Source organism: Serinus canaria, chromosome 25 (assembly GCF_022539315.1).
Source record: "Serinus canaria isolate serCan28SL12 chromosome 25, serCan2020, whole genome shotgun sequence".
Taxonomy (NCBI): domain Eukaryota; kingdom Metazoa; phylum Chordata; class Aves; order Passeriformes; family Fringillidae; genus Serinus; species Serinus canaria.
In genome coordinates, this window is record NC_066338.1 from 3,363,734 (window position 1) to 3,377,607 (window position 13,874).

Sequence of the window (13,874 nt, forward strand, 5' to 3'; positions counted from 1 at the left end):
CCCGGTATCCCGATATCCCGTGCCCAGCCGATATCCCGATATCCCACCCCGTGCCCAGCCGATATCCCGATATCCCGGTATCCCGCCCCGTGTCCAGCCGATATCCCGATACCCCGTGTCCAGCCGATATCCCTGTATCCCGATATCCCTGTATCCCGATATCCCTATATCCCGATATCCCGTGCCCAGCCGATATCCCGATATCCCGCTCTCCCGCCCTTCTCCTCGCCCTTTTCCCCCCTCCGTGTCCCCCCCGCCCCCGCAGAGGAATTTTCTCCATCAACACGATGAGCTCATGGAGGGGGGGGAGGGGAGGGGCGGCGGGGCCCCGCCGGGGGGGGGTCCCGGCCCCATCCCCACCCCCACCCCCGGCGCCTTCACCGCTCCCTTTCTCCATTGTCGCGCGGGTTTGTGCATTTATTGACCGATCTCGGTCGCTGTCACAGCTCTGGTCCCCAAGTCACCCCCTCCCCGCGGTGTCGCCATGCCGGCTGTCACAGGCTGGGTGTCCCCCTCCCAGCCCTAGTCATCCCCCTCCCCATCCTCAGTGTCCCCCGCTGTCCCCCACGGGAGGGTCCTCAGCTCCTCGGGGCTCCCCAGCTCCCGCAGCCGCCCCCCCTCCAGCAGGGCCACCCTCGGTGCCCGCCGTGCCAGGGCCACCCACGCTGTCACCAGCAGCACGGCCGGGCCCTCCCCTGGGCGGGGACACAGCAGCTCCTGCTCTACCTGCGGGGACACAGAGGGGACAGGGCACGTGGGGACACGGGGGGACATGGGGGGGGTCAGGGGAGCTCGGGTGGAGAGCAGGGACCTGGGGAGTGGTGACAGGTGGGACCAAGGGGACACTGGGATTGGGGTCATGAGGATGTGGGGAGCCAGGGTAGGTGGGGACATTGGCACCAAGGGGACACAGGGGATTTGGTGGCCCAGGGGACGTGGCACAGGAGACCCCGGGGGACATGGGGGCGGGGGGGGGGCAGAAACCAAGGGGACACCGGGAGTGGGAACAGAGGGGATACAGGGCACGGGGCAGTGGGGACCCAGGGGACACGGGGCACATTGGGGACACAAGGATTGGGGACCCAAAGGACATGGGGAATGGGAACCCAGAGGGGACAAGGAAGGGACATAGGGAATACACAGGGACCAAAGGGACACAGGGGCAGGGACACAGGGAATTTGGCCACCTAGGAGACCCCAGGGGACAAGGAGGGCAGCAACCAAGGGGAAATGGGGAGTGGGGACCCAGGGGACACAGGGAGGGAGGACCCAGAGGACATGGGGACCCAGGGGACACAGGGAGTGAGGACCCAGAGGACATGGGGACCCAGGGGACACGGGGAGTGGGGACCCAGAGGACATGGGTGACACAGGGGGACACGGGAAATGGAGTGGGGACCCAGAGGACATGGGGACCCAGGGGACACTGGGAGTGGGGACCCAGAGGACATGGGGACCCAGGGGACACGGGGAGTGAGGACCCAGAGGACATGGGGACCCAGGGGACACAGGCAGTGAGGACCCAGGGGACATGGGGACCCAGGGGACACAGGCAGTGAGGACCCAGAGGACATGGGGACCCAGGGGACACAGGGAGTGAGGACCAGGGACATGGGGACCCAGGGGACACAGGGAGTGAGGACCCAGAGGACATGGGGACCCAGGGGACACAGGGAGTGAGGACCCAGGGGACATGGGGCACATGGGTGACACAAGGATTGGGGACCCAAAGGACATGGGAAATGGGAACCCAGAGGGGACAAGGAAGGGACATAGGGAATACACAGGGACCAAAGGGACACAGGGGCAGGGACACAGGGAATTTGGCCACCTAGGAGACCCCAGGGGACAAGGAGGGCAGCAACCAAGGGGAAATGGGGAGTGGGGACCCAGGGGACACAGGGAGGGAGGACCCAGGGACATGGGGACCCAGGGGACACAGGCAGTGAGGACCCAGAGGACATGGGGACCCAGGGGACACAAGGAGTGAGGACCCAGAGGACATGGGGACCCAGGGGACACGGGGAGTGAGGACCCAGAGGACATGGGGACCCAGGGGACACGGGGAGGAATGGGACCAGGGGACCCAGGAGGTGGACCATGGGGACCCAGGGGACACAGGCAGTGAGGACCCAGAGGACATGGGGACCCAGGGGACACAAGGAGTGAGGACCCAGAGGACATGGGGACCCAGGGGACACAGGCAGTGAGGACCCAGGGGACATGGTGACCCCAGAGGACACAGGGAGTGAGGACCCAGGGGATATGGGGACCCAGGGGACACGGGGAGTGGGGACCCAGGGGACATGGTGACCCAGGGGACACAAGGAGTGGGGACCCAGAGGACATGGGGACCCAGGGGACACAGGCCATATGGGGGACACGAGGATTGGGGACCCAGGGGACCAGGGGGATGGGGCTGTGGGACACAGGGACAGGGCTGTGACCTACCTGGCGCCGTGTCACGGGGTCGAGTGCCCTCGTGGGCTCATCCAGCACCAGCACCTGGGGGTTCCTGAGCAGTGCCCGGGCCAGTGCCACCCCTTGTGCCTGTCCCCCTGAAAGCTGCATCCCCCGTGGGCCCACCTCTGGGGACAGAGGGGACACCGTGGGGACACCACAAGGATACTGTGGGGACACCACAGGACATTGCAGGGACACACTGGGGAGCTGCACCCACTGTGCACCTGCTGCTCCGGGGACAGTGAGGGGACAGCAAGGGGACAACAATGGGACACTGTGGTGGCAGCGTGGGGACACTGAGGGGACACCACGGAGACACATTTGGGACACCAAGGGACATGTTAGGAAGGACACCCCCTGCACCCCCAGCTCTGGGACACACGGGGGAACAGAGATGGGACAGCGAGGAAACAGCGAGGTGGCAGAGAGGACATGGAGGGGACAGCATGGGGACACCATAGGGACAGTGAGGGAACAGAGAAGGGACAGAAGGAACAGGGTAGGGAGACTGTGGGGACACCACAGACACCTTGGGGGTGGCGAAGTGACATCACGGGAACAGCAGGGGACACAATGGGGACGCGATGGGGACACGATGGGGACACATTGGGAAAAGCACGGAGACCAAGGGGACACCTCAGACACGCCATTGGGACACTTTTAGGACATCTTTGGGACACACTGCAGGGGCTGTACCTGTGTCATAACCCTGCGGCAGCTGCTGGGCCCAGGTGTGCACCCCCACGCGCCGCGCTGCCGCTGTCACCGGTGTCCCCTCCTTGTGTCCCCAACCCAGCCTGATGTTGGCGCTGAGGATGCGAGACAAGAGGGACGGGCACTGCAGGACACCAGTCACCTGTGGGGACAGGGGACATGGGGGAACATGGGACCCCATCAGGATTTGGGAGGGACAAGGAGGGGACAAGGACCGCCGCTGTCACCGGTGTCCCCTCCTTGTGTCCCCAACCCAGCCTGATGTTGGCGCTGAGGATGCGAGACAAGAGGGACGGGCACTGCAGGACACCAGCCACCTGTGGGGACAGGGGACATGGGGGAGCAGGGGGGAACGTGGGACCCCATCAGGATTTGGGAGGGACAAGGAGGGGACACGGGGTGGTGGCAGGGTCATGGTGAGGGTGGCTGATGACACGGGGATGGCTGTGAGGAGCTGATGGGAACACAGGACTGGCCTGGGGGGTGGCAATGGGGACACGCTGAGGACACAGGGTGACATGGTAGCCATGGCTGTTGGGACAATGGTTGACCTGGGGTAGCCATGGTAACCCACTGGTGACACAGGGGTGGAACTGGGGACCCGTGTGACACAGAGGTGGAACTGGGGACCCAGGGGGTGGCACTGAGGCACCCACTGGGGACTTTGGGGTGGCAGCAGGGACCCATTTGGGACACAGGCGTGACCTGAAGGGGGCAGTGAGGGCCTGTTGAGGACCAGGTGTGGACTCAGGGGTGGCAGTGGGGACCTCTTGGGGACAACAGCAGGGGATGGATGGTGACCTAGGGGAGGTGGTGGTGGCCCGGGGGTGGCCCGTGTGTGTCACCTGTTCCCGCAGAGCAGGGTCCGACTGAGGGGACAGGGGGGTCCCGTTCAGCAGCGCCGCCCCCGCCGCCAGGGGGCGCAGCCCCAGCGCGGCCGCCACCAGGGAGCTCTTCCCGCCGCCAGGGGGCGCCAGCACGACCAGAACGTCCCCGGGTCGCAGCGACAGCGACACATCCTGGTGGCAGGAACGGGAATGGCACCCGGCACATCCCCATGTCCCCTTGTGTCCCCCCGTGTCCCCACTGGGGCCTTGTCACCCCCTGTCCCATGTGTCCCCCTGTGTCCCCAATGTGCCCTTGTCACCCCCTGTCCCATGTGTGCTCCCGTGTCCCCAATGTGTCCTTGTCACCCCCTTTCCCAGGTGTCCCCAATGTGCCCTTGTCACACCCTGTCCCATGTGTGCCCTCGTGTCCACACTGTGCCCTTGTCACCCCCTTTCCCATGTGTGCCCCATGTCCCCAGTGTGCCCTTGTCACCCCCTGTCCCATGTGTGCCCCCATGTTCCCAATGTGTCTTTGTCACACCCTATCCCAGGTGTCCCCAATGTGCCCTTGTCACCCCCTGTCCCAGGTGTCCCCAATGTGCCCTTGTCACCTCCTGTCCCATGTGTCCCCCCATGTCCCCACTGGGGCCTTGTCACCCCCTGTCCCATGTGTCCCCCTGTGTCCCAATGTGCCCTTGTCACCCCCTGACCCATGTTTCCCCCTGTGTCCCTAATGTGGCCTTGTCACCTCCTGTCCCATGTGTCCCCCCGTGTCCCCACTGGGCCCTTGTCACCCCCTGTCCCATGTGTCCCCCCGTGTCCCCAATGTGCCCTTGTCACCCCCTGTCCCATGTGTCCCCCCTTGTCCCATGTGTCCCCTTGTCACCTCCTGTCCCATGTGTCCCCCCATGTCCCCACTGGGGCCTTGTCACCCCCTGTCCCATGTGTGCCCCCATGTCCCCAATGTGCCCTTGTCACACCCTGTCCCATGTGTCCCCACCTGTCCCCACTGTGCCGTTGTCACCTCCTGTCCCATGTGTGCCCCGTGTCCCCAATGTGGCCTTGTCACCCCCTGTCCCATGTGTACCCCGTGTCCCCAATGTGCCCTTGTCACCCCCTGTCCCATGTGTCCCCCTGTGTCCCATGTGTCCCCTTGTCACCTCCTGTCCCATGTGTCCCCCCATGTCCCCACTGGGGCCTTGTCACCTCCTGTCCCCTTGTGTCCCCCCGTGTCCCCAATGTGCCCTTGTCACCCCGTACCATGTGTCCCCACCTGTCCCCATTGTGGCCTTGTCACCCCCTGTCCCATGTGTGCCCTCGTGTCCCCAATGTGTCCTTGTCACCCCCTGTCCCATGTGTCCCCCGGTGTCCCCACTGTGCCCTTGTCACCCCCTGTCCCATGTGTCCCCACCTGTCCCATGTGTCCCCTTGTCACCTCCTGTCCCATGTGTCCCCCCATGTCCCCACTGGGGCCTTGTCACACCCTGTCCCATGTGTCCCCCTGTGTCCCCAATGTCCCCTTGTCACCCCCTGTCCCATGTGTTCCTACCTGTCCCCTCTGTGCCCTTGTCACCCCCTGTCCCATGTGTGCCCCGTGTCCCCAATGTGCCCTTGTCACCCCCTGTCCCACTTGTCCCCAATGTGCCCTTGTCACCCTGTTCCATGTGTCCCCCCATGTCCCCAATGTGGCCTTGTCACCCCCTGTCCCATGTGTGCCCTCCTGTCCCCTGTGTGCCCCCGTGTCCCCAAAGTGCCCTTGTCACCCCCTGACCCATGTTTCCCCCTGTGTCCCTAATGTGGTCTTGTCACCTCCTGTCCCATGTGTGCCCCCGTGTCCCCACTGTGCCCTTCTCACCCCCTTTCCCATGTGTGCCCCATGTCCCCAATGTGCCCTTGTCACTCCCTGTCCCCCAGTCCCCAATGGCCTTTCACCCGTCCATGGTCCTCGGTCCCAATGTGCCCTTGTCACCCCTGTCCCATGTGTCCCCCGTGTCCCCAATGTGCCCTGTCACCCCGTCCCGTGTCCCCCTGTCCATGGTCCCTTGTCACCCCGTCCATGTGTGCCCCATTCCCACTGGGCCTGACTCCTGTCCCATGTGTCCCTGTGTCCCCACTCGCCCTCGTCACCTCGTCCATTGCCCCCCGTGTCCCAGTGTGCCCTGTCACCCCTGTCCCATGTTTCCCCCGTGTCCCCAATGTCCCTGTACCCCCTGTCCCATGTTTCCCCCCGTGTCCCCAATGTGCCCTTGTCACCCCCTGTCCCATGTGTCCCCTCGTGTCCCCAGTGTGCCCTTGTCACCCCCTTTCCCAGGTGTCCCCTCGTGTCCCCAGTGTGCCCTTGTCACACCCTGTCCCATGTGTCCCCATGTGCCCTCATTGTCCCCTTGTCACTCCCTGTCCCACCTGTCCCCCTGTGTCCCCAGTGTGCCCTTCTCACCCCCTGTCCCATGTGTCCCCATGTGTCCCCAATGTGTCCTTGTCACCTCCTGTCCCATGTGCCCTCGTGTCCCCAATGTGTCCTTGTCACCCCCTATCCCATGTGTCCCCCTGTGTCCCCACTGTGCCCTTCTCACCCCCTTTCCCATGTGTGCCCCATGTCCCCAGTGTGCCCTTGTCACCCCTGTCCCATGTGTCCCCCTGTGTCCCATATGTCCCCTTCTCACCCCCTGTCCCATGTGTCCCCCCCATGTCCCCAATGTGCCCTTGTCACCCCCTGTCCCATTTGTCCCCCCACATCCCCAGTATTCCCTTGTCCCCCCTTGTCCCCAATACCCCCTTGTCCCCCCCTGTCCCCTTGTCCCCCCATGTCCCCAAAACCCCTTTGTCCCCCCCTGTCCCCTTGTCACCCCCCCGTCCCTGTGTCCCCCACACCTTGAGGACTGGCTCGGACCGCCCAGGGTATGACATCCAGACATTCTTGAGGCACAGGCCTCGTGTCCCTGCGGTGTCACAGCTCTGGGGGGGCACAGGTGACGGTGGCCCTGCCACTGTCCCTGTCCTGGCCTGCTCCAGCAGTTCCAGGAGTGTCTCAGAGGAGCCAACGGCCTTGGCCAGGGTCGGGACGTACAGCAGCACAGCCTGGGGACACGAGGTGACATGGGGGAGCCATGGCAGGGCCTGAGGGCATGGGAGGACTTGGGGGACACAAGGGACATTGGGGACACAGGAGGCAGTGGGACGCGGTGGTGTGATGGGGACATGGGGGGACATGGCAGAGCCTGGGGACACATGGGGACACCAAGGTGGGAATGGGGCTGGAGGGCATGGAGGGGACACTGGGGGGATAAAACATGATGGTGACATGGGGGGACATGGCAGAGCCTGGGGGACACATGGGGACAGCAAGGTGGGAATGAGGCTGGAGGGCATGGAGGGGACACTGGGGGGATAAAACATGATGGGGACATGGAGGGACATGGCAGAGCATGGGGACACATGGGGACAGCAAGGTGAGAATGGGGCTGGAGGGCATGGAGGGGACACAGCGGGGTCACATTGGACACTGAGGGGTTAAAACATGGCTGGGACAGGTTAGGGACATGGAGAACAGGATTGGGGACATGGATGGGGACACAGGGAGCTGGAGGGCACATGGCAGGGGCACACTGGGACATAAGTGAGGGGACACAACAGGGTGGGGTTGGGGACACAGGAGACAGGGACAGGAAAACACGGGGACATCCCTGTGAGGATGTGGGGACATGGTGGGGGGACACGGGACACAGGGAATGGGGTTGGGGACAGACTGGGGACATGTACAGGACACACTTGTCACCTCCACAGCCCTGGTGAAGTGCAGCTGGCACATGAGGATGGTGACCAGCTCCCCACGGGTGACACTCCCTGCAGCCACCAAGCGTCCCCCCAAGAAGAGCAGTGCCAGTTTCAGGGCCAGTCCAGGAAACTGGGGACACAGGGACACAGGGTGCTGGCCCAGCCTCCTGTCACTGTGTCCCCCAGCCCCATGCCACCATCTCCCTGTGACCCCTGACCCTTTGCCACTGTGTCCCCTGTCCCCACATCTCCCATCCCCGTGCCACCATCTCCGTGTCCCCATGCCCCTGTACCCCTGTCTTCATCCTCCTGCCACCACACCCAAGGTGACCTCCTGCTGCCACCTCTCCATGTCCCCTATTCCAATGCCACCACATGCCCATGTCCCCCAGCCCCCTGCCACCACATCCGCCATCCTGGTGCCACCATCCCCGTGTCCCCATGCCCCTGTACCCCTGTCTTCATCCCCCTGCCACCACATCCAAGGTGACATCCTGCTGCCACACCTCCACGTCCCCTATTCCAAAGCCACCACGTGTCCATGCCTCCCAGCCCTCTGCCACCACATCTGTCATCGCTGTGTCCCCATGCCCTTGTACCCCCATCTTCATCCTCCTGCCACCACATCCAAGGTGACATCCTGCTGCCACACCTCCATGTCCCCTATTGCAATGCTGCCACATTCCCATGTCCCCCAGCCCCCTGCCACCACACGCCCTTGTCCCCAGCCCCTGCTGGCCACCCCCAGCGTCCCCATACCCCAGTGTCCCATCCCCTATGTCCCCAGCCCCTGCTGCCCATCCCAGTGTCCCCATACCCCACTGGCCCATCCCCAGTGTCCCCATACCCTGCTGCCCACCCCCAGTGTCCCCATACCCCGCTGTCCCCTCCCCAGTGTCCCCAGCCCCAGTGTCCCCAGCCCGTCCCATCCCCAGTGTCCCCAGCCCCCGCTGGCCACCCCCAGTGTCCCCATACACCGCTGTCCCCTCCCCAGTGTCCCCAGCCCCAGTGTCCCCAGCCCCTGCTGGCCATCCCCAGTGTCCCCATACCCTGCTGCCCATCCCCAGTGTCCCCATACCCTGCTGCCCAGCCCCAGTGTCCCCAGCCCCAGTGTCCCCAGCCCCAGTGTCCCCATACCCTGCTGCCCATCCCCAGTGTCCCCAGCCCCAGTGTCCCCATCCCCAGTGTCCCCATACCCTGCTGCCCAGCCCCAGTGTCCCCAGCCCCAGTGTCCCCATACCCTGCTGCCCATCCCCAGTGTCCCCATCCCCAGTGTCCCCATACCCTGCTGCCCATCCCCAGTGTCCCCATACCCCACTGCCCATCCCCAGTGTCCCCAGCCACTGCTGCCCATCCCCAGTGTCCCCATACCCCGCTGCCCATACCCAGTGTCCCCAGCCCCTGCTGCCCATCCCCAATGTCCCCATACCCCTCTGCCCATCCCCAGTGTCCCCAGCCCCTGTCCCCTCCCCAGTGTCCCCAACCCCTGCCCATCCCAGTGTCCCAGCCCGTCCCTCCCCAGTGTCCCCATACCCCGCTGGCCCATCCCCAGTGTCCCCATCCCCAGTGTCCCCAGCCCCTGTCCCCTCCCCAGTATCCCCATACCCCGCTGGCCCACAGCCCGGCCGCGTAGGCCAGCGCCTCCCTCTGCTCCAGCCGGTGTCCCCGGGCCAGGTGCTGCCGGACGCGCTCGGTGACACCGGCCTCGTGCCCGAAGGCCCTGACGGTCCCCATGGCCCCCAGGGACTCCAGGGCCACCGCCATGGTGCTGGCCTGAGCCGCCCGCACCTGCCGTGCCACGTCCTGGGGACACAGGGGACAGGGGGTCACACTGGGGACACCATGGAGGCAAGGGCGTCACGGCGGGGCCACCACGAAGGTGGGGGGACACGGGGTGGAGTGGGACAGGGGGTCACCACAGGGTCACCCAGGGGGTCATGAGGGGACAGGGAAGTCTCCTCAGGGTCACCATGGGGAGGCAGAGGAGCCACCACAAGGATGGGGGGACATGGGGTGGGTGGAGTGGGAGAGGGGGTCACCACAGGGTCACCATGGGGGTCACCACAGGGTCACCCAGGGGGTCACAGAGGGGACAGGGAAGTCTCCTCAGGGTCACCATGGGGAGGCAGAGGGGCCACCACAAGGATGGGGGGGCATGGGGTGGGTGGAGTGGGACAGGGGGTCACCACAGGGTCACCCAGGGGGTCACAGAGGGGACAGGGGGGTTACATCAGGGTCAGCACAGGGTCACCAGGGGGTCATGAAGGGACAGGGGGGGTGACATCAGGGTCACCAGGGGGTCATGAGGGGACGGGGGGGTTACATCAGGGTCAGCACAGGGTCACCAGGGGGTCACAGAGGGGACAGGGGGGTGACATCAGGGTAAGCACAGGGTCACCAGGGTCACCCTCTGGGTCACAGAGGGGACAGGGGGGTGACATCAGGCTCAGCACAGGGTTACCATGGGGTCATGAGGAGACGGGGGGGGGGGTGACATCAGGGTCAGCACAGGGTCACCATAGGGTCACAGAGGGGACGGGGGGTGACATCAGGGTCACCATGGGGTCACAGAGGGGACAGGGGGGTGACATCAGGGTCAGCACAGGGTCACCAGGGGGTCATGAGGGGACAGGGGGGTGACATCAGGGTCAGCACAGGGTCACCAGGGGGTCATGAGGGGACAGGGGGGTGACATCAGGTCAGCACAGGGTCACCAGGGGTCATGAGGGGACAGGGGGGTGACATCAGGGTCCAGGGGTCAAGGGCAGGGGGACAGGGTCACAGGGTCACCGGGGTCATGAGGGGACAGGGGGGGGTGACATCAGGGTCAGCACAGGGTCACCAGGGGGTACAGAGGGGACGGGGGGGTGACATCAGGGTCACCAGGGTCCCAGGGGTCAGAGGGACAGTGGGGGTGACATCAGGGTCACCAGGGGGTCATGAGGGGACAGGGGGGTGACATCAGGGTCACCAGGGGGTCACGAGGGGACAGGGGGGTGACATCAGGGTCAGCACAGGGTCACCAGGGGGTCATGAGGGGCAGGGGGTGACATAGGGTCACCATGGGGTCATGAGGGGACAGGGAAGTCACTGGGGGTCACCAGGGGGTCATGAGGGGAAACGGGGACAGGGATGGGTCAGACAGGGTCTGGGGGTGACACGGGGGGACAGGGCGGGGAATCAGGCGGACCAGGGGCATGGGGGACAGGAGCCTGGGAGGTACAGGGGATCAGGATGACAGTGGGACAGGGAGGTGACAGGGTCTAGGGAGTGACAAGTGCAGGGACAGGGGACAGGAAGGACTCAGAGCGAACTCAGGGTGCAGGGAGATGACGAGAGGCCTAGGGAGGTGACAATGGGGACAGGGAGGTGACAAGGGGTCTAGGGAGGTGACAGTGGGGACAGGGATGTGACAAGGGGACTAGGGAGCTGACAATGGTGTCTAGGGAGGTGACAAGGGGCCCAGGGAGGTGACAATGGGGACAGGGAGGTGACAGTGGGGACAGGGAGGTGACAAGGGGTCTAGGGAGGTGACAATGGGTCTAGGGAGGTGACAATGGGGACAGGAAGGTGATAATGGGTCTAGGGAGGTGACAATGGGGACAGGGAGATGACAAGGGGTCTAGGGAGATGACAATGGTTCTAGGGAGGTGATAGTGGGGATAGGGAGGTGACAATGGGTCTAGGGATGTGACAGTGGGGACAGGGAGGTGACAAGGGCCCCTCACACACCGTGTCCCCTCGGTACCTGTTGGATGCGCCCGACAGCGCGTGGCAGCAGCAGGAAGAGGGGCAGTGCCAGCAGCGTCAGCAGCCCCAGCAGAGGGGACAGCCAGGCCACCGTGGCCAGCAGTGACACAGCCCGTGTCACCGCCCACAGCCCCGGCACGAGCTCATCGGCCAGCGCCGAGTGCGCCGCCTCGGCGTCCCCTGTCACCCGCGCGGCCACCGCGCCCGGCGTGTCCCCAAGGATGCCCCCCGGGCCGGGCACGTCCCCTCGGAGCACCGCGGCCACCGCCGCCCGCTGCAGCCGGTCCCGGCTCCGTGTCAGCGCCACGGCCGCGAGGCTGTCACAGCCCAGCTCGGTGATGGCACTGCGGGGACAGCGGGGTCAGCGCGGGCACAGCGTCACCGGCACCTCGGGGTGTCACCTGTGTCACCCACCTGCCGAGCCCCACCAGCACGAGGGGCCACACGGCCGCTGTCGCGTCCTGCTCGGCCACCCGGTCGGTGACACGGCCCGTGAAGTAGGGGGCGGCCACCTCACCTGTGGGGACACGGTGACACCTGAGCTGGGGACAGAGGCCCGGAAATTGGATCTTGACCACTCCCAAAATCGTGTGCTGATCCCCAAAATCGGATCCTAATTCCCCAAACCGCGTGGTCAAAACCTCTAAATTGGATCCTGTCCCCCCCCAGTTATGTCCAAACCCTCCAGATCAGATCCCAAAACCCCTCAGAGGGGTCCTGTGACATCCAAACCCTCCAAATCGGATCCCAAAGCCCCTCAGAGGGGTCCTGTTACATCCAAACCCTCCAAATCGGATCCCAAAGCCCCTCAGAGGGGTCCTGTTACATCCAAACCCTCCAGATCAGATCCCAAAGCCCCTCAGAGGGGTCCTGTTATATCCAAACCCTCCAGATCAGATCCCAAAGCCCCTCAAAGGGGTCCTGTGACATCCAAACCCCTCACATCGGATCCCAAAGCCCCTCAGAGGGGTCCTGTTACATCCAAACCCTCCAAATCAGATCCCAAAACCCCTCAGAGGGGTCCTGTTACATCCAAACCCTCCAAATCGGATCCCAAAGCCCCTCAGAGGGGTCCTGTTACATCCAAACCCTCCAAATCGGATCCCAAAGCCCCTCAGAGGGGTCCTGTTACATCCAAACCCTCCAAATCGGATCCCAAAACCCCTCAGAGGGGTCCTGTTACATCCAAACCCTCCAAATCAGATCCCAAAGCCCCTCAAAGGGGTCCTGTTACATCCAAACCCTCCAAATCAGATCCCAAAGCCCCTCAAAGGGGTCCTGTTACATCCAAACCCCTCACATCGGATCCCAAAGCCCTTCAAAGGGGTCCTGCCCCCCTCCCCCCGGTCGCGGTCCCCCCGTACCGAGAGCAGAAGCCAACATCAGCCCCCCCACCAGCGTCCAGCGCCCACGCTCGGGGCCCAGCAGGGCCAGGAGCCGCCGAATGGGGGGAGACAGCACCGGGGACATGGGGACCGGGGGGTGCTGCTGGCTCCCGGTGGGGCTCGGTCTGGTCCTGCTGGCTCCCGGTGGGTCTCGGTTTGGTCTCGGTCTGGTCCTGCTGGCTCCCGGTGGGTCTCGGTCGGGTCCTGCCGGCTCCCGGTGGGGCTCGGTTTGGTCTCGGTCTGCTCCTGCTGCCTCCCGGTGGGTCTCGGTCTGGTCCTGCTGCCTCCCGGTGGGTCTCGGTCTGGTCCTGCTGCCTCCCGGTGGGTCTCGGTCTGGTCCTGCCGGCTCCCGTGGGGCTCGGTTGGTCTCGGTCTGCTCCTGCTGCCTCCCGGTGGGTCTCGGTCTGGTCCTGCTGGCTCCCGGTGGGTCTCGGTCTGGTCCTGCTGGCTCCCGGTGGGTCTCGGTCTGGTCCTGCTGCCTCCCGGTGGGTCTCGGTCTGCTCCTGCTGGCCCCCGGTGGGTCTCGGTCGGGTCCTGCTGCCTCCCGGTGGGTCTCGGTCTGGTCCTGCTGCCACCCGGTGGGGCTCGGTCTGCTCCTGCTGCCTCCCGGTGGGTCTCGGTCTGCTCCTGCCGGTTCCCGGTGGGTCTCGGTCTGGTCCTGCTGCCTCCCGGTTCCCGGAAGAATCGCTCGCGGTTCTTCTCGCCGGTGGTTCCGGGGAGCCCCGGAGGTCCGTGCGGGTCCCGGTGCTGCTCCCAGTGTGTCCCGGTCCCGGAGGGTCCCGGTGTGGCCGATGTCGCCCCGGTCCCTTCCCAGCAGCCGCAGCCTTTTCCCGGAAAGCGCGCGCGGAGGGAGGGGCGGGGCCGGCGGGAATCCCCGGGAATCCCCGCCTGGCGCGCTCCCTCCCGGAACAACGTTCGTGATTGGTCAAAGGGGAGGTGACGTCATCGGTTGCTAGGCAGA

At 65.1% G+C, this 13,874-nt stretch overlaps 1 protein-coding gene across 3 annotated transcripts; it reads right to left on the bottom strand.

Moving 5' to 3' along the window:
* Positions 1 to 396: 396 nt before the first annotated feature.
* Positions 397 to 13,808, bottom strand: LOC127060435 (antigen peptide transporter 1-like). Of its 3 annotated transcripts, none has more exons than XM_050983672.1 (11): positions 13,300 to 13,808; positions 12,893 to 13,166; positions 11,943 to 12,045; positions 11,527 to 11,872; positions 9,384 to 9,581; positions 7,780 to 7,908; positions 6,876 to 7,082; positions 4,023 to 4,196; positions 3,160 to 3,319; positions 2,448 to 2,588; positions 397 to 722 (listed from the first exon to the last, which is right to left on the bottom strand). In XM_050983672.1, exons 2-11 carry the CDS (start codon positions 12,996 to 12,998, stop codon positions 523 to 525), a joined length of 1,764 nt encoding a protein of 587 aa, XP_050839629.1. In that variant the 5' UTR covers positions 12,999 to 13,166; positions 13,300 to 13,808; the 3' UTR covers positions 397 to 522. The 3 variants fall into 3 exon arrangements, with proteins under 3 accessions (XP_050839629.1, XP_050839628.1, XP_050839627.1); XM_050983671.1 differs by having other exon boundaries at positions 12,893 to 13,228; XM_050983670.1 differs by having other exon boundaries at positions 12,893 to 13,808.
* Positions 13,809 to 13,874: the final 66 nt, after the last annotated feature.